General features: G+C 44.1%; 8 protein-coding genes across 8 annotated transcripts; 1 reads left to right on the top strand and 7 right to left on the bottom strand.

Annotated features, from left to right (window-relative positions):
• Positions 1-7: 7 nt before the first annotated feature.
• Positions 8-586, bottom strand: K450DRAFT_232932 (uncharacterized protein). The gene has a single exon (XM_051587672.1). The coding sequence runs from the start codon at positions 433-435 to the stop codon at positions 193-195; it is 243 nt and encodes an 80-aa protein (XP_051446411.1). The 5' UTR covers positions 436-586; the 3' UTR covers positions 8-192.
• Positions 574-2,136, bottom strand: K450DRAFT_232927 (uncharacterized protein). The gene is made up of 4 exons (XM_051587671.1): positions 1,732-2,136; positions 1,399-1,658; positions 1,204-1,327; positions 574-1,130 (listed from the first exon to the last, which is right to left on the bottom strand). The coding sequence occupies exons 1-4, from the start codon at positions 2,081-2,083 to the stop codon at positions 712-714; spliced, it is 1,155 nt and encodes a 384-aa protein (XP_051446410.1). The 5' UTR covers positions 2,084-2,136; the 3' UTR covers positions 574-711.
• Positions 1,920-2,841, bottom strand: K450DRAFT_232926 (uncharacterized protein). The gene has a single exon (XM_051587670.1). It carries the CDS (start codon positions 2,834-2,836, stop codon positions 2,120-2,122), a length of 717 nt encoding a protein of 238 aa, XP_051446409.1. The 5' UTR covers positions 2,837-2,841; the 3' UTR covers positions 1,920-2,119.
• Positions 2,842-4,863: 2,022 nt separating this feature from the next.
• K450DRAFT_232917 (uncharacterized protein) lies at positions 4,864-6,065 on the bottom strand. Its single transcript, XM_051587669.1, has 3 exons — positions 5,724-6,065; positions 5,473-5,615; positions 4,864-5,341 (listed from the first exon to the last, which is right to left on the bottom strand). The coding sequence occupies exons 1-3, from the start codon at positions 5,879-5,881 to the stop codon at positions 5,193-5,195; spliced, it is 450 nt and encodes a 149-aa protein (XP_051446408.1). The 5' UTR covers positions 5,882-6,065; the 3' UTR covers positions 4,864-5,192.
• Position 6,066: 1 nt separating this feature from the next.
• Positions 6,067-7,062, bottom strand: K450DRAFT_232913 (uncharacterized protein). Its single transcript, XM_051587668.1, has 4 exons — positions 6,924-7,062; positions 6,721-6,815; positions 6,433-6,596; positions 6,067-6,314 (listed from the first exon to the last, which is right to left on the bottom strand). Exons 1-4 carry the CDS (start codon positions 7,045-7,047, stop codon positions 6,233-6,235), a joined length of 465 nt encoding a protein of 154 aa, XP_051446407.1. The 5' UTR covers positions 7,048-7,062; the 3' UTR covers positions 6,067-6,232.
• A 169-nt stretch (positions 7,063-7,231) lies between these two features.
• Positions 7,232-8,557, bottom strand: K450DRAFT_232911 (uncharacterized protein). Its single transcript, XM_051587667.1, has 2 exons — positions 7,808-8,557; positions 7,232-7,747 (listed from the first exon to the last, which is right to left on the bottom strand). The coding sequence occupies exons 1-2, from the start codon at positions 8,324-8,326 to the stop codon at positions 7,370-7,372; spliced, it is 897 nt and encodes a 298-aa protein (XP_051446406.1). The 5' UTR covers positions 8,327-8,557; the 3' UTR covers positions 7,232-7,369.
• Positions 8,558-9,392: 835 nt separating this feature from the next.
• K450DRAFT_286169 (uncharacterized protein) lies at positions 9,393-11,627 on the bottom strand (the record flags this gene model as incomplete). The annotated part of the gene is made up of 2 exons (XM_051593528.1): positions 9,393-11,433; positions 11,541-11,627. The coding sequence occupies 2 exons, from the start codon at positions 11,625-11,627 to the stop codon at positions 9,421-9,423; spliced, it is 2,100 nt and encodes a 699-aa protein (XP_051446405.1). The 3' UTR covers positions 9,393-9,420.
• Positions 11,628-15,071: 3,444 nt separating this feature from the next.
• K450DRAFT_197835 (uncharacterized protein) lies at positions 15,072-16,868 on the top strand (the record flags this gene model as incomplete). Its single annotated transcript, XM_051584557.1, has 4 exons — positions 15,072-15,395; positions 15,480-16,273; positions 16,345-16,556; positions 16,630-16,868. 4 exons carry the CDS (start codon positions 15,072-15,074, stop codon positions 16,866-16,868), a joined length of 1,569 nt encoding a protein of 522 aa, XP_051446404.1.
• Between the last annotated feature and the right edge of the window lie 647 nt (positions 16,869-17,515).

Genomic DNA, 17,515 nt, shown 5'->3' with positions numbered 1-17,515 from the left:
GTGTTTGACGCAACCTGGTGAAGAACAGATTTTGTCAAAAATAAGGCTTCATCCATTCCGTTCCACCGAGTGTCGCACAGCCAATTGGATATTATATATGTTTTTATTTTTGGCATCATCATTTACAATACTGAATCTGTGCCCTCATTTTTTTTTTCTTATCGCCTGGCAGGCAAGGGTGTGGTCGCAGACTCACAAAGGGATGGTTTGAGTGATAAAAGAGAGAAGAGAAAAACCAGTGCCCAAAAGAAAAAAAAAAGGCTTTCGGCGTTCAGCAAAGAAAAACAAACAAAAAATATAAAAAGAAAAAGATATGTATGAGGTAGAGAAAGCCTGCTTCTGGGGTTTAAGTGGAGTCCAACCATTGATGATCAAATCATTAGTTGCTGTTGAATGTGTAAAAGATGGTCTTATCTGGTTCATCAAGAATTCCATACTGTGAGGACTTGGGGGGTTTTTTTTCGTTAATGCTTGTGTAGGTAATAATAACTTGGGTTGTTATGTAGAGGCATAAAGGTCGCGATCCAGCGCCGTGGTAAAGAAGTTAGACCAAAATAATCAAAATTCCTTCGATTTGGAGAGGTGATGGACAAGGTGGGGGGGGGGATGTCGACCGGTTTTGAGTATGTTTTTTTTTTGACAAGAGATTAGATGTACATTAATAAGAAAGCGTGGATGAGGCGCGGCCGGCAGGGGGTTTCTACCCTTTGATCATAGAGAGTCAGAATTGGATGACATTAAGTTGGCTTGCATCTGGTAGAGTTGCTGCTGCTGGTCAGGTAAGACAATGTGCGGTTGACCTTGAAGCGGTAGAGGATACGCTGATGTCGCAGTGGGCACCCATGTGCCAGCGACCCAATTGGGCATCGCTTCCATTGAACAATTGGCTGGAAGCATATCATGCGTAGTGGTCTTACTACCGCGATAGGCTCCATAGTAAGGATGGGAGCGACCAGGTGAAACAGTGGTTGAAACTTGTTGTTCGTGAGCTCGTTCGTGTTTTTTTAAGGATCGAGAATGGAAATATGCTTTTTTGCAACCTTGATGAGGGCAAACATAAGGTCTTTCGTTTGAATGCGTCTTGATATGCGTGTTCAACGAATCAGGGCGAGAAAACCGCTTGCCACAGCCTAATGCAAAAAAAGAAAGGGGGTTGGTGAAAAACAATTAACCGAACACCGGTCGTCCGCATTGGCTACATACCTTCAACCGTGCAAAGGTAAGGACGTTCGCCTGTATGTGTACGAACATGATTATGCATCTTGTGGCGTTTGGTAAAAGGTTTTTGATTACGAGAGCAACCTTCCCATTCACAGCTGTACATTGGCTAAAAGGCAGGGAGGTTATTTTTCACGTTGTCAAAAAAAATTTTTTTTTTTCTTTTGCCAGCCTGCGTACCTTGCCACATCCAATATGGTCATCGCGAACGTGAACGATGAGATCTTCGAGTGTGTCAAATTCTGTACCGCAATGTTTCCATCCACATCGTTGTCTTGAAGACTCTTCGTTATCATCGACATCTTCCCGATCGGATAACTGGGGTGAGTGTTCTGAGGACGAAAGTGGGGATGACATAGAAGGAGACGTGGATTCCATGTGGGCTGAGTTATCTCCGTTCAGTATATGTTGGGAAGTCAAATCATCCATAACAGAGGAGTCTATGCCAAGAAAAATAGAGCGGATATCAGTGTCATATTCAAAGACGAAAAATCAAAAAGCCCTGATGCTTACCTGACCGTGTTCGTTTCTGTTTTTCAAGTTGTACCAAGCGTTCGATAAGCTCTTCTCGTGTCATCTGCTCAAAGTTGCCGGCCGGAGCCATTGCTTTAAGTTCACTGTCAGATGGTAAGACAGGTGTCGTCAGATCACTAAGGGATTGCCGACGACCATGTTTGCTTGGCTGTTGTGGTTGTACAATACGGCTGATTTGATAGGCAGCAGTGACTCGTTGATGATACGGTGTGGATACAGTATGACGACGAGGCATTCCTGGCTTATGGGATGCCACCTTTGGTTGAGGTGGAGGAGAGGAGGGATTAGCGTGCGGAAGCTGTTTTAGAAAAAGCCGAGTGTAAAATGACATATTAGTAAGGACAAATCCATTAATTTTTTTTTCTTTCTATTCTAAACATGAGAAGGCAGGCATTACCATCATGTCATGGTGACTTCGTCTCCTCTCCAGCATGGATATTAATGAGCTGTTGGCAACAATCGTATGGTTCATCCGTTGTTGGTGTTCGGCCAAGCAGGACGTGACATACTGATCAGGTACAGCATTATTTACAGCTGCTTGTACACAATCCTGCAATAGTTGTTGTTGGCGTTGTAGTACATTGGCAGCTTCATTCAGCGTTGTCTGAGCATGAATAATTTCAGGCTCTTGAATAGATGACAATGGGTTCATTAATGTATGACTTGACGAAGCAAGGACAGCTTCAGCTTGTTGATGTTGTTGACCAGCAACGTGTGGAAGATGATTGGAAAAGCTATGGTGATCGCTTGCAATCACTGGTGTATACATGTGGGGCTGAACAACTGCAGCGGCAGCAGCGGCAGCAACAGCAGCGGCCATTTGAGCGGGGTTGACCATGCCAGGATGCTGCGAGAGTGAATTGTACATGATGCCTGTAGGACTATGCATTGAGTATTCATAGGCCCCTGATTGCATGATGGCCGAAGACATGGAGGGTACTACGGGGGCAGTAATAGCAGTAGCGGGCGCCATAGTAGAGTGAATAGCAATCGGATTCATAGTAGGAGTGGACGCGTAATCCATCATAGGCTCTGTCGTTAATAACGTGGCTTCAAAAGCAGGTTCTGAAGACATCCCAATCATTGGGTCTGGTGAGAAAAGATGAGAAGAGAAGAAGAAGAAAGGTTAAAAAAGAAGGTTAATGAGATATCGGAAAAAGTGACAGTGGCGCTTCCACACGCAGAAAATGTTGCACACCTGAGGTTAAAGTTGTTTCGCTAACAGATTCTGAACCGGCAGAGGTGTACATGGGTTGCATCAGCAATGGCAAAGATGAGTCTGACATGGGTTGGTCCATATTGGGCTGACTCTAGAGGTGGGAAGTGGGCAATATAATGGCAAGTCGGAGTGGAACTGTTGATGTGAAGTTTCAGGATGGAGGTTGAACCCTATTCTAAACGGACAATCTTAATTTTTTTTTTTTTTACAAAAAGTAAAAGTAGTGCGACAGAGAGAGAGAAAGTAAAAGGAGAAGAGAGAGGGAGAGAGAAAGAAAAGATAAAAGAGAAGAAAAAAATAAAGAGAAAAAAAGAATGTGAGCCTTTCGAACGACGAGGAAAGCGTGGAACAAAGCAGTTCAATTATTACACTCAGGTACAAGTTTCAATTCGAATTTAACGGAGATTCACATTGCCGCGTGCAAATGGGAGCTCCTTGATCATGTCATCATCAGCTCACTTGTGGTGCTATGGTTGTAAGCTTGAGGCAAATGCAGTTACATTGCCCGTAGTTTGTGCGCAAAGTTCTGGACTCTCCTTACTTACCAGTCACGCATGGAGTTTTGCCATGTGAGGCCACTAGCTCGCCCTCTGAAAACCGCGCACTGGCCCTCTGGTTTGCTTTTCTATTATACGCCCCCTACATAGCTTATTCTGAAGGATCCGTATGAGATTAAAATACAAGCATCATGAACGCCTTAGGATCAATATGCTCTACACAAAGGAAGACTTTCACTCTGTACCTCACTGGAGAAAATGGCCACATGCGCAATGGTAATATAAAAATAATAATTGAGCCTGTAAATTACGTTGATGTCGTCAGCAAACGAGGGTACTTGAATGGTTAGCGCCGTTGGGGGGGTCCAGTATGGGTTTTTTTTGGCTTCGGTGGTAGTTTTTTTTTTCATTTTCCGTCTTCGTATCCCGATGACGATCAACATGGCTGATCGGCTTCGGTATGCCCTGAAAAGGTGGACGAAGGTGGTTGTTCCTTTTGATTCCTCAAGTTTGAGTGGAGCTGCGCACATTGTTTGTGAAACGTCAGTAATCCGATATGTTCGGTACATCCCCTCTCCAGGCTTGGGGCATTGTAAATTTTGCCATCATCAACGTTATCATATTCCATGAACGTCTATCGGGGATCTCTAGAAAAAGAGTCTAAATTTTTTCTTGTTAAGCTGTCGTAATTTGAAAATAAAAAGGTTCCCAGACAGTAACCCATTGATTTCGTCGAGGTCGAGAACCTATATTGGTCAAAAGAAGACCGACGGAATGCAAGAGCAGGGGGACCTTGTTCAAAAAAAAATAAAAAATAAAGAGCGCTTCGGTCATCATAACGTCGGCAAAGAGGGACAAAAATATCGATTGAGCGGCTACACCCGATTCCATATCGGTGGCGATCAATGCTCTGCCAATCTTTTGTGGCATGGCATGGAACGGTCGGGTCGGATGAGCGTTGTGAGGTTAGACGTAAGAATGTTTCCAAAGGGCAAACAAACGCAAAAGGGCTAGAATATGATAGGTTGTCAAAAGTGACATATGAAAATGTTTCATTCATTGGCATGCCATGAGTGGGGCCCGTTCAGGCAAAGTCAAACTCCACGCAAGTACAGCATGGCATGGCATCGTTTGTTGGGAGACCAACATGTACCGCGCAAATGCTGTTGGCGGGTTTCACTGGCTACTCACAAACCCTTGAATGGGGTTCCCGATGCACGCCACGGCCATCCTTCGCAAAAGGGCAAATGCCGAACTGGAGCGTCAAAACAAATAACGCCCCATGAAAGTCAAGTCGTATCGAGAGGTGAAGCGAAGCGAGATGGAAAGAGTGACGTCGAATGGTGAGCCATCTCGATCCTTTTCTTTTTTTTTGTTGGGGGGAAAAAAGTATAAAGCTGTGTATTGTGGTGTTTGCTACGTACATAAGAAAAAATTTAAGAGTCTCTAAAGAAGGCGCGATCAAACGTCGAATAATGTTAAAAGAGAGAATGTACAGAGAGAGAATAAAAAGACTGCTCCCAATGATAGCGTAGGGGATCTCGGTGTGTCGATAAATGTGAACACGAATGGGTATTGCGTGAAAAATTTGATATATAGAAGAAAGAGTAGGTTATGTACATGGCTTGCTTTTTCTCGGAACTGATCAAATGGAAGGGAATGGCGGAAAGATTAAGTAGTATGCCTTCTCATGTTGTCGCTATACACAAGTGGTGATCAAGAATTTAGAAAGCCTTGCCAACGGGGTAGCCTTCCAACGCGGAAGTCAGCACAGAGGGTGTGCAAGAGCTAGCACGCTTGGAGTGAGCAGCCGCTAAGGTGGCGAAAGTGGCATTGTTGGGCAGTGGATTGTGACTTCGAGGAACGGGTGAGGCTGATAGTTACCAACAAGAGACAAGCGAAAGCGGAGAAGAGAGCCGGGCGGGGTGGAAAAAGGAAAAAATAACCAACAAATCAGCACATCTGGACTTCAGCCTGTTACGCTATCATGAACATGCTTCTTACCTGGGACATGCTCGCGAAGGGTCTGAACTAGCTTAGTGATGAGTCCAAGATTCCCTTGATAGCTGTCTCGATGAGCACACCGAGAAGAGTTGATAATCTCTTGGAACTCGGTATAGGCGGATGTCTCAGAAGAATCGTTCGACCTGGAGGACAAAGGAGGGTTTAAGATCAGAAAAGAGGTACAGATAAAAATAAACATGGAAGAAAAAAAAATGCCCCGTTGATCAAAAGATTCGCTGCGTACTACTTACCCTGCTGGTTCCTCAAAATCGCTCAGTACGGACCATGACGAAGATGTGTAACTCTGGTCATCATCTCCAAGTGAACATGTTACAGCATAGTGAAGCGATTCAGGTTGAGAGTTGGAAAAACGGAGAGGTTCAGGAGCCACAAGGGTGAAGTCGGTCATGATACGTTTGATATTAAGGGTACTAAGCAGAATGAGATGAGGAGAAAGAATAAGAAAAGAAGAGAGTCAAAAAAGTTGATCGGCTTTTTTTGCTTGAGCACAGGGTTAGCCAACCAGTTTTTTTTTGTGTTGTTGTGCTCGGAGGTTGGATGTTTTTGATCATGGGCACACTCCGCTCTTGCCCTCACTGACGTTTAGTGCTTAACAGGAATATCTTGTTTATATCACACCTTTTTTTATATCAGAACGGCATATAAGTTTTCTTCTTTTTCTTTTTTATATAATAACAAAAAATTCTAAACAGTAGAACCAAGCAAGCAACCAGGGTTTATTTTTTTGCTGGCATCCACTCTAGTTGTATTTGACCTTGAGGTCGGAGAGATCAGCTTGTGAGCCAACGGCAATGGCGTGAGGGCTGGCGCGTTCAAAGGACCTAAATAGTCACAATTAGAATATGGCATAAAATCACAAATCGTAGCCCATACGCAATCCCGCGATGCAGTGTCCTTTTCTCCCTTATTTTCCCCTCATTGCCCGCCTTGTCTACTTACTCTGGGTATCGCATGCGATAGATAGGAGAGCGCTTAGCCTCTTGGAATAAGAGCTTATCTTCAGCCTTGGCGACAGCTTGGTCGAGATGTTCGGCAGCGACACGGTCGTTGTCAGAGGCAGGAGTCATGTGGTATTCAACCCACTTGGTGATGGGATGCTTGTCCTAATACGCGTGATAATTAGCTACAGGTCCATTATTTGACGTAACACTACCATGTCGAGTTTTCGATAGATAGAAAACGGCCATTGATGTGGTGGGTGCAATCACATATGAAAGGTATACTTACTTCGCCAGAGGTGGTGATGTGTTGATCAACTCTGTACCAAACCAATCCAGCAATGACGACGAACATGGAGTTTCTCCAAGCATTGCTACCAAAGGCTATAATATTATTCGATTTGTAGTTAGTAAAGGGTACATTTTGCCGTACATGGGGGTAATGATGGGTAGATAGAATCTTCATTCCGATAAATGTCAAATTCTACATACTCTCTGGTTGGAATTTGGGTTCTTCTCCAGCATGCTTTACATGCTCAGATGCATAACCACGTCGGCTAATGATTTGGCGAGTCGATGGGACAAGGCGAGATCGTGCAAGAATTCTCGAGGCCATCTTGTTGTAATGAACGAATCGGCTCGCTGCTGTTTTGCCTGTGAGGGGACTTGACCATCCCAAAAAATGGATGACGTCGACCACCCAAAATTTTTGACTGCCAACCAATTCCACACAAACGCAGTTGCAACTATCGGAAATGAATATCAGGATAAATCTAGCACTACATAGAGTCTTAAGAACATTGAGACAATGGTTGATATCTTTATGACAAGGTTTTGAAAATAATAATTAATATTGAATCTATCTTCCTCATATATGAAACGGCTTCCGTTAGTTGCATCCAGTACGTCAAAAATATCTTTGAAATCAACAACATCCATCAATAGTACTTTGATTGTCGATACTCCGGAGGTTGTTCTGAAATATGTGTTGGTGGGTAGACTACTGTATGGGTTGGGTATGTCGACGGGTGTTCCGGCGAGTAGGGTGTGTCGTACGCCTGAGCATGGGAGACGGTATGCGTTGAATATCTCGACGGGTATTCCGGCCCTTCGTACATCATGGGATAGGGTGCAATTGGAACAGGAGAATGGCCTATTATTTGAGTTTGGCTGCCTTCTACCTCAGTATTGTACACAACATAACGAGTCTCATACACCACAATTTTCTGTCGACGGCCACGTCTCCCGCAGCATGGGGTCCTAAATACCGCTCGCCATCCTCGACGGCGGATGGTGTACACCAGCAAGCCTACTTTCTGTTAAACTTATCAGTTAAAGTACTAAAGCATCGAGGTGAAAAGGGAATAGGTACTTGCCACTAGCACGATGATAATGATGACTGGTACCATGAACAGTGGAAGTCCAAAATTCCAACCTGAATTCGATGTGGTCGTCTTTGATGATGTTGATTCTGCTGGATTTGCTGTCAGCGATGGTGTTGAAGCGGCAGGCGTGGAGGCTGCGGCTAATTTGATGAAGTTGTACGGACCTCCTACATCGATCGATTCAAGAGGGTTTGTGTCGTTCAAAAAGATATAATATGTTCCTGGCTGAACCGAATACGGGACGTAAACAACTGTCGTTCCCGAACTATCTGAAATTCCTGTCGCCATCATAGTGGCATTACTGCCTTGTGCTCCATCGTTTGTGAGATAGATGGTCACGTAACCTGGTATGAATGGAGATACTGAAGTATCGGCCGTTCGCCTCCACATGATTTGAAGGGCACTGGAAATAGTGACACTGTAGTTTGGTGGTGGCCATGTTAATAAGAGCCCGTTACATGTCGTTACCAATACAGCCAACAGTAGCAGTGTAAGCCACGAACGGTTCATTATCAATCAGAAAGGAAAGAAGAGAAAAGAGACGGAAAAGGAGATCTAATATAAGTAGGGATGATACTTCAATACCCAGTACTGCTCGATAGAATTTAAAGGGTAGGTTTGGTGCAGTGAGTGGCGTTATCAGAATCGTACCGTACTACATGCTCAAAGTTTGCTGTCGTTAGATCTTGTGCATAGCGAAGAGCATATACCTTTTGTGTACAGACGAAGATTCCAAATTCTATGATTTATACGTTGGCTATTGTTAAAATTGAAGCCAAGTTCAGGAGATGTCAATAAGAGGCATAATCCCTGGATAGAGATAATTGGTCCATTACGGAAGAAAGGCAGTGAAATGCGAAGGAGTCCTATATTTCACCATGTTAGGGTCTTGTCACACTTAAAGGCATGACTGAGATGTAAAGTGTGCACAAGTGAAACCTCCACGGCAATTATTTTACACACACCATAGCATTTTAACAGTTTTGTTGAATCAAGTAACATGTAAAAGGAAGTTAGTGTTAGATTCCATGAAGCATGGTTGTTGCCTACCGATTGGGACCCTAGTTGCAAGCGTTAATACTGGGAAGGTTTGCAGAAAAGTTCTACGAGTGAAAACGTGTTAGCGGTCTGAGAAAACATAACGGTGCGTGCTAATACAAGCCACACGCTTGCATAACTTGAAATCAAGCCAAGGGGGAAGTTCCAATGTTAATGTCAAAGTATCTGGCCAGTGCCTTTCAAGCTGGTAAACCTTCTCCTAATACGTTTGCGCCAAACACTTACAAGTCTCCACATATTTCACTTCACATCTTTTCCAATTTTTGTTTGGACAACAATCAATACGGCTGGGCAAACCCTTCGCCTTCCGTTGATTTCAGAAAACTTTACTGTCAAGTCAGTGATGCTTTTTGTGAAAGAAAATTAAACAAACTTATAGAAAAAAATGTACATGAGGGGGAAAGAAAGAGGGGAAAAAAACAGTATAGTTGTGTCGAGAGAAAAAAAATTTTTGCGAAAAAAAAAGTTGTGGTGCATGGTGGAAAATAACCTCTTCTAAATTAGAAAAACCTTTCTTCTTCTTGTAATATCATGTTTATAGCGATTTAATCGACCTCCTCCATCTTAGAGGCCTCAGCAGTCTCCAATGGGGGAACATCAGAGGTTTCCTCAGCAGGGGTCTCCTCATCAGCATCAATGTTAAGACCAAGGGAGATCATACGGTGAATGCGGTTGGCGAAGTTGTTGGGGTCATCAAGGGAGAAACCAGATGTGAGAAGGGAGGTCTCGTACAAGAGGGTGGTGAGATCCTTGACGGTGCGGTCAGAAGAGTCAGCAGCGACCTTTTCCTTGAGAGTCTTGACAATGGGGTGGTCAGGGTTGAGTTCAAGAGTCTTCTTGGAGGCCATGTAAGAGGACATGGAGGAGTCACGGAGAGCTTGAGCCTTCATGATACGCTCCATGTTGGCAGACCAACCGAATTGACCGGTGGTGAGAACACATGGGGAGTCAGTAAGCTTGTTGGAGACAACAACCTTCTCAACCTTGTCACCAAGGATTTCCTTGACAGCCTTGCAGAGGTCATCATACTTCTTCTCTTCCTCTTCACGAGCCTTCTTCTCCTCCTCATCTTCTTCGAGTTCAAGACCTTCCTTGGTAACGCAGACAAGCTTCTTGCCATCGTAGTCCTTAAGTTGAGTGGTGGCATACTCATCAATGGGGTCAGTCATCAACAAGACTTCAAAGTTCTTCTTCTTGAGAGCTTCAAGGAAGGGAGAGTGCTCAATGGCAGCGCGGGACTCGCCAGTGATGTAGTAGATGTTTTGTTGCTTTTCGGGCATGCGAGTGACATAGTCCTTGAGAGAGGTCATCTCATCACCAGACTTGGTGGAGTGGTAACGCAAGAGCTCAGCGAGCTTACCGCGGTTTTGGGCATCTTCGTGGATACCGAGCTTGATGTTCTTGGAGAAAGATTCATAGAACTTGGCGAAGTTCTCCTTATCTTCAGAGACTTCAGCGAACATTTCCAAGCACTTCTTGACAAGGTTCTTGCGGATGACCTTAAGAATCTTGTTCTGTTGGAGCATTTCACGAGAAATGTTAAGGGGAAGATCTTCAGAGTCGACAACACCCTTGATGAAGTTGAGCCACTCAGGAATGAGTTCCTCGCAGTCATCCATGATGAAGACACGACGGACGTACAACTTGATGTTGTTGCGCTTCTTCTTGGTCTCGAACATGTCGAAAGGAGCACGCTTGGGAAGGAAGAGGATAGCACGGAATTCGAGCTGACCTTCAACAGAGAAGTGCTTGACGCCAAGGGGTTCTTCCCAGTCGTTGGTGAGGGCCTTGTAGAAGGCACCATATTCCTCCTGGCTGATATCCTCAGGGTTGCGGGTCCAAAGAGGCTTGGTCTTGTTAAGCTCCTCGGTATCAGTGGTCTTTTCCTTGATGGTCTTCTTCTTCTTTTCCTTGTTCTCTTCTTCCTCATCGATTTCCTCGATCTTGGGCTTGTCCTCGGATTCTTCAACTTCTTCCTCATCGTCAGAGACTTCCTTCTCAACTTCCTTCTCAACGACGAGCTGGATAGGGTATGAGATGAACTCGGAGTGCTTCTTGACGATATCCTTGATCTTCTTCTCCTCAAGGTATTCAAGTTGGTCCTCCTTCATGTAGAGACGGATCTCGGTACCACGGCCAAGAGGGGGGTTGACCTCATCACGAGTGATGGTGAAAGAACCACCAGCGGCAGATTCCCAGATGTATTGTTCATCATCGTTGTGCTTGGTGATGACCTGGACCTTGTCGGCAACAAGGTAGGCAGAGTAGAAACCAACACCGAATTGACCAATCATGGAAATATCAGCACCGGAAGAAAGGGCCTCCATGAAAGTCTTGGTACCAGACTTGGCGATGGTACCCAAGTTGTTAACCAAGTCAGCCTTAGTCAAACCAATACCAGTATCACGGATGCTGAGGATGTTGTGCTCCCTGTCGGGGGTGATGCGGATATAGAGGTCCTTCTCAGAGTCGAGCTTGGAGGGATCGGTCAAAGCTTGATAACGGATTTTGTCCAAAGCATCAGAGGCGTTAGAGATAAGTTCACGGAGGAAGATTTCCTATTAAGAAATGAAAGAAACGTTAGTTTTTGATGAATACTTTTTGATAAACAGGCATGTGGCAAAGGCACTCGCGAGCCACCTTAGTAGAGATTCAAAAAACTTACCTTGTTGGAGTAGAAAGTGTTGATGATCAAGCTCATCAACTGAGAAATCTCAGCCTGGAAAGTGAAGGTCTCGGTCTCGCTAGACATGTTTATGAGATGAGAAAAGGGATAAAAAAGTCGCTCGTCAAAGTTGACCGCGCGTTGTTTGCTTTTATTCACGATCAAGAGAAAAATCTTGGGCTGCCTTTGAAAAGTGGTTTACAGTACCAGTATACTAATGTTTCCAGCAAGTTCCATCCATACGCCTAACAGCCAATGAGCGCAGCAGTTTTACAAGGCAAGCAGCCAATCCAAACACACGAGAATTTTTATGTCAATATTGCGAGAAAGTTCGAGCAAACGGGGTTTTTGAGAGTCGGTATTGGCTGACTTTTCTTTTTTATTTCAATGATGGTTTTCTTTTACAAGCAGGTATGATCAATGTAGTTATAAACGCTGCCAACATCGTAGGCCCATGCTGCTTCTTCTTTCCATAAGAGTCGCTCGACATTTAATCGATCCATCGCTTCTTGAACGACTTCACCATATTCAACGTAGCCAGGCACGCGACGGTTAAAGGCATCGCTTTGTTGAAGGAGCCACAAAGACTTTGCAAGAGCACCTCGTGCATCAGCAAGACACTGCGCATCGCACTGATTGGATTTTTCTGCGAACATGGCGATCATATCGATGAGCGTACTGCACACCTGTTGCCATGTTCGTATGTGGGGTCGGCAGTAATGCTTGATATGCAATATATACATGAGGTCGGTTATCAAAACACAGGCTTGGGTACAGTTCGCTAACGCGGTATGGGGATTCATTTCATTGTTTGTTGGGACAACGAGTTGTTCTTCGTGGTGTTGAATAAAAAGTCGATTGAGGGACATTTTGGTGAGATTATGTCGAATATTTATCTCTACAGCCCACATCGATGGGAGTACATTTTCTTCTTCGGGAATACGTAGAAAGTCAGGCTGAGAATTGTGCCATTCACTTAATTTGGTTTCAAAGAAAGACACTTCTTCCTGAGATAGCGCTTCTTCTTCGGGGTTGGCTTCAATGGTATCTGCCAACTTGCGTTCAATGTTTCGTAAAGCCATTTTGCTCTGAAAGTGGAATTCTATATTGGCCCAGTCTTCAATTTTTTCATCTGGCACTCGTTGTGGCATCATCAACGAGTCGAAGTCATTGAAATCCACCCAAGGCATCAGCTTACAGCAATCGTTGTTGTGATACCAGTCCCACCACGCTCTTCGGTTCATTTCCAGAACAAATTTGTCTTCAGGATCGGTAGTTTGTTCATGTAGCTTTCGGTCATGAACGGTTTCGTATAGATTCATTTCATTGATATAGCGGACTCCAAGATAATGATACATTGTGTGCCGCTCGGACGTGCAACCCAGCATGAAAATAGAGAGAATCCAAAGCGCTTCGTATGATGTTTCGTCAAAAATTTCACTAAAGAGCTCCCAAGCCTTTTGTCGAAAGTGCATCTCCAAAGGCTGGATGTTATCAACAGTTTGGAAACCTCTATTAGGCATATGAATCATTAAGGTGTGCCGTACCCAACCTATTTTTTTTTTTTTTTTAGGAATTTAAAGTTAGATTTTCATTTTCATTACTGATTTCTCCACACCCGAGAGGTTACTCATAGGTGTGGGGTTTACCAACCATAAAGAAAATTCAGGCTCACCAGCGACTATAGCACAAATTAGAGCATCTTCCAAAGGGTCTTCCAATTTTTCCAGTTTTTCCAAGACACTGGGTCGGTAGAGAAGAGGATGATATCCATTTCCGCAGATCATGTATTGGCGGACTACCGCATCAACTAGCATACGAAGTGCAACGTCGTTTTCCATGGTACTCGAACTCATCAATGGATACACGAAGGGCAATACAGTCAAACTGATGGAGTACCATTCAGGGATCCAAGAGACTTGTTCTCTTGGGCCATTGAGACCGCTGTCGTACGCATCTTCTTTGTAGGCACGAATAGTGTATTTTTGAAGAATGTCCTTGTTAATAAAAATAATCGGCCGTTGTGAAAATCGAGAGGGTCGGCTGATTTTTTCATCGCTATCCCACGCTGCGTCCAAGAGAGAGTGGTGTGTCACAAGTGAGGGTTCACAGTTGACTTGAAATATCTTGAGCCCTTCCCAGCCATCTTGTAAGAAGCATAATAAGGACGTCATGGTAGCCTTGATGTCACTAATTCTTGTTACATTGATCATCAATCGACGTTCGGTCGCTCCTGCCGTAGTGCAAGTCCATAGTGCGGCGCCGCCTGGATTCCGTATATAGGCGTGTGTGACAGGATCTATTAACGAAGTGACTGTGAAGGGTCCCGATCGCGGTATTACAGTATGATTATTCTCGGACTTAATAAGTGGGGATTCGATGCCACAGGGAGGTGCAAATCGCAGCTTTTGTGTCTGGTTACTTTCTGGTATTGCCACATTTTTTATATTGGCTTGTGGACGAAAGTCCAAAATTTGGGTGGATTGTCTAGGCAATTTGGATTTGGGTGGGCGGCCCATGAATTTTGGCTGTTTTCCGGATCTGTACTCCTCTGCAGCAAACGGTATACCATCCCACGACCCAGAAATATCACTGGAAGTTGTTACCCTCCACTTGCTGTCTGCCGTTTGCATCGCATCATACTCTCCAGGAGTGAAGATGCGAAACATGTAGTTTTCATCAGGCTGGTCATGTGGATGCCTGGGTTTTCTCAGGTGGCGTTTGTTGCTTGCTGAAGGATCCGTTTTTGAGTCTGCTGTTGGTGAACTAAGTTTGGGAGAAGGCGAGTGATTATTACGCTGGCATTTAGGGTCGAGCGAGATTTTAAAGAATGATGTGGAGGAGCGACTGGGAAATTGAACGGTTTGGAAAGAAGAAAAACTGGATGGCGAAGCTTTGTGCAATGGTGGTGATGACGACTGCAACTGTTCTATCATATATCAAGGAGATTTCAGGAGAATAAGATAAGACTAGTCGGGGAAAAGTTTTCTAAAAGCGAAAGAGAGGCGAGTGGAAGCTGGGACAAGTTCGAAGTCGGAAGAGAAGGTTTGAATACTGCCCGTGATTTGGCACTGTGCTCAATTTTTCCCCACACTTTGTGAGAGGTTAGCTGTTATTGACTTGTTCCACTGTCACATTATATTTTTATTCACGATTGTCTCTTTGCTTTAAAAACTCTCGTTAGACCGATATGCAGGCACCGATATCAATGCATTTTTCTGCTCGAGCGCGTCTACAAAATGATTTGGCTGCACGTACACTCTTCATCCACCGCTGTTTGTCTCAGAATGAGTGCGACGATACCTTCTTTCGAAAAAAGGGATCCGGGGTAGCTCATAAACAGAGTTTAACAAAGTTGCGATAGCCTTCCGATCATGAGAAAACATCATACTAAAACAGCATTTTTACCAAAGCTGTAGTACCCACATGTACCTTTCCTAACAACGAAAAGCCCAAATGTGGAGGCTATAAAATTCTTGGGTTTTGATGTTCCTACTTCCCCGCAATCTTGCTTCCCCAGCTGCCACTCCAATGACTGCCGACCAAGCTGAGACTCAATCAAATCACTCTGCCAAGAACCCCAAGGATTCTTATCATCTAGAGGAGGTTCTCTCCAACGATGACAAGAAAAGTGGCATGAACTACGATCGTGTGGATCCTGAAGTCGCCAAGTACGCAAGTGAAAAAGTCATTCCCATTGACGACGAAACCAATAAGAGGCTTAAACGTTTGATTGATCGACGGGTGCTGGTCATCATTGTCTTCACATACTTTTTACAAGCTTTGGATAAGGGAACCTTAGCCTTTTCGTCCATCATGAACTTGCCTAAGGACGCTGGTTTAGTGGGACAACAGGTAACTTTAACTATCACGTGCGATAATGATTGGAGTTGTTAGGGCTGAGCTAATCAATGTACCCATTTTCCACTGTATAACTAGTATGCCTGGCTAACAACATGTATCTACATCGCTATCTTGATTGTGGAATACCCGCTGAACTGGATCATTCAAAGAGTTCCTATCGGCAAATTTTTGTCCTTCAACATCATATGTTGGTCCATTGTCCTTGCCATGCACGCCCTATGCAAAAATTTTGTCAGTCTTCTGGTCGTTCGCACATTGCTTGGTATTTTTGAAGCAAGCTGTCAGCCCATCTTCATTGCACTTTCTAGTATGTGGTACAGGAGAGACGAGCAGGCTCAGATCGTCACATACTGGTATGTAATGAATGGGTTCCAACAGATAGTGGGCGGTCTTCTCGCCTATGCCTTTACAAACATCACGTCTGGTCCGTTGAAGTCTTGGCAAGCTCTCTTCTTAACATATGGGTCCTTTTCGTTCATTTGGGGTGTGATTGTCCTTTTCATCATGCCTGACAGTCCTATGAGAGCCAAATGTTATACTGAGGAAGACAAGAAGTTGATGATTGAGCGTGTTCGAAGTAATCAAACCGGTTTACAAAACCGGACATTCCGAAAAGAACAGTTCTTCGAAGCTTTCCGCGATCCTCAAGTCTGGGCTTACGGTCTCATCTCCTTCCTTACAACTGTCCCCACATCTGGTCTGGGAGCTTTTGCTAATATCATTATTACTGGATTTGGATTCACTGTCTTGCAAACTCAGTTGTTAGCCATGGTCTTGGGTTCATATATTATGATTGTATGTCTCTCTTCAATGTACCTGGCCAAGAGATACAATCAAACTTTGCTTATCATGACGGCATACTGTGTCCCGTAAGTTGCATATATTCACAATTTAATCATGATAGCACATACACTGACAATTCAATTCATTGTATTTATAGGAGCATTGTCTGTACCGTTGTCCTGATGACCGTTCAAAACACAAGCATGTCTACCAAGGTTGGCCTACTCCTAAGTTACTACCTGGTCTTGTCTTTCTGGGCTGCTTCTACTCTGTGTATGTCCCTACTGACTCGTAACGTTGGTGGACAAACCAAGAAGGCTACTGCCACCGCTATAAACTTTATCCTTTGGGCTACTGGAAATGCTATTGGTATGTAAAGGCGATATGCGCCGAAGTTGCGATACCAAATGCTATGACTTTGCTAACGACTGTTATCCAATAGGACCACAAGTTTTCCAGGCAGTGGACGCTCCTCGATATATCCGAGGATTCGGTGCCCATTTAGCATGCTATGGTGTATTGTTCGGCGTCATGTTGGGACTTCGTTTCTATTTCATCCATCAGAATGCTAAGAAGGCTAAGGTGCTTCAGGCTCAAGAAGAACAAAAGGATGTAGAACTGACTCACTCGTTCGATGACTTGACAGATATGCAGAATCCCAACTTTGTATATATTTATTAAATTTTTCGCCACTACTTGACTAAGATGAGCGAGCCAGCATCTAAAGCTGACCCAGTTCAATTAAGGAATAAATACGCGTTGTAATGAACTTTTATCACACCAGCGACCAATGAAACAGTGTCCGTGACTGTGCCCCCGGAGTGCATGTGTGTACCCAGAGTGCGTGTGTCAAATTCGTCAGCACTATGCTGAGCTCAAAGCTCGCTACAAAACGTGTATCCTGGTTGGCCAAGGTCATACTTCCCTTTAAAGAGGTTTGTTATGCTGCCTTTAAAATCCAAATGGTTCTCAATAATCAATATTAATAATGATTTTCCTAATTGTTTCCACTTAATTGAATGGGTACCACCATTAGGTCTCCCCCCAAAAAAATGGAAATGAAACATGTTGAAGAGAAAGCTATTGGTAAAATGAAAGATATGAAGAGCGTTACTAACAGTGTCCCTGATGGTAGAGAGGTTCTTTTTTTCAACTAATTTGCCAAAACGGCTCTTCAATAGCCGAGCACGGATGAAAATTATTGCGCTTATTGCATGCATGCGCGTCTAATTGGTGGCATGGCTGTGCAGTTTAGTTTGAAAAAAAAAAAAAAAGATCATCGACGTGGGTTACCTTATGAAATACTGCCCTATCCTACTTGACCAATT

The sequence above is a fragment of the Umbelopsis ramanniana genome, assembly GCF_025399195.1.
Source record: "Umbelopsis ramanniana AG unplaced genomic scaffold K450scaffold_15, whole genome shotgun sequence".
NCBI classification, from domain to species: domain Eukaryota; kingdom Fungi; phylum Mucoromycota; class Umbelopsidomycetes; order Umbelopsidales; family Umbelopsidaceae; genus Umbelopsis; species Umbelopsis ramanniana.
Note: the sequence above shows the minus strand (reverse complement) of the source record. Positions and strands in the feature narration are given on the sequence as shown.

What these genes read in the sequence shown, in the direction of transcription:
- K450DRAFT_232927 (XM_051587671.1), bottom strand. Translation starts at nt 2,083, where the DNA reads ATGTCATTTTACACTCGGCTTTTTCTAAAACAGCTTCCGCACGCTAAT. An exon ending in ACAGAAACGAACACGGTCAG is followed by an intron (nt 1,659 to 1,731) that starts GTAAGCATCAGG and finishes TTCTTGGCATAG; the next exon opens with ACTCCTCTGTTATGGATGAT. An exon ending in ACCATATTGGATGTGGCAAG is followed by an intron (nt 1,328 to 1,398) that starts GTACGCAGGCTG and finishes CCTGCCTTTTAG; the next exon opens with CCAATGTACAGCTGTGAATG.
- K450DRAFT_232913 (XM_051587668.1), bottom strand. Translation starts at nt 7,047, where the DNA reads ATGGCCTCGAGAATTCTTGCACGATCTCGCCTTGTCCCATCGACTCGC. An exon ending in ACCCAAATTCCAACCAGAGA is followed by an intron (nt 6,816 to 6,923) that starts GTATGTAGAATT and finishes ATAATATTATAG; the next exon opens with CCTTTGGTAGCAATGCTTGG. An exon ending in TATCGCATGCGATACCCAGA is followed by an intron (nt 6,315 to 6,432) that starts GTAAGTAGACAA and finishes GTGACTATTTAG; the next exon opens with GTCCTTTGAACGCGCCAGCC.
- K450DRAFT_232932 (XM_051587672.1), bottom strand. Translation starts at nt 435, where the DNA reads ATGGAATTCTTGATGAACCAGATAAGACCATCTTTTACACATTCAACA.
- K450DRAFT_232926 (XM_051587670.1), bottom strand. Translation starts at nt 2,836, where the DNA reads ATGATTGGGATGTCTTCAGAACCTGCTTTTGAAGCCACGTTATTAACG.
- K450DRAFT_232917 (XM_051587669.1), bottom strand. Translation starts at nt 5,881, where the DNA reads ATGACCGACTTCACCCTTGTGGCTCCTGAACCTCTCCGTTTTTCCAAC. An exon ending in GATTTTGAGGAACCAGCAGG is followed by an intron (nt 5,616 to 5,723) that starts GTAAGTAGTACG and finishes TTTGTCCTCCAG; the next exon opens with GTCGAACGATTCTTCTGAGA. An exon ending in CCTTCGCGAGCATGTCCCAG is followed by an intron (nt 5,342 to 5,472) that starts GTAAGAAGCATG and finishes GGTAACTATCAG; the next exon opens with CCTCACCCGTTCCTCGAAGT.
- K450DRAFT_232911 (XM_051587667.1), bottom strand. Translation starts at nt 8,326, where the DNA reads ATGAACCGTTCGTGGCTTACACTGCTACTGTTGGCTGTATTGGTAACG. An exon ending in TCATTATCATCGTGCTAGTG is followed by an intron (nt 7,748 to 7,807) that starts GCAAGTACCTAT and finishes TAAGTTTAACAG; the next exon opens with AAAGTAGGCTTGCTGGTGTA.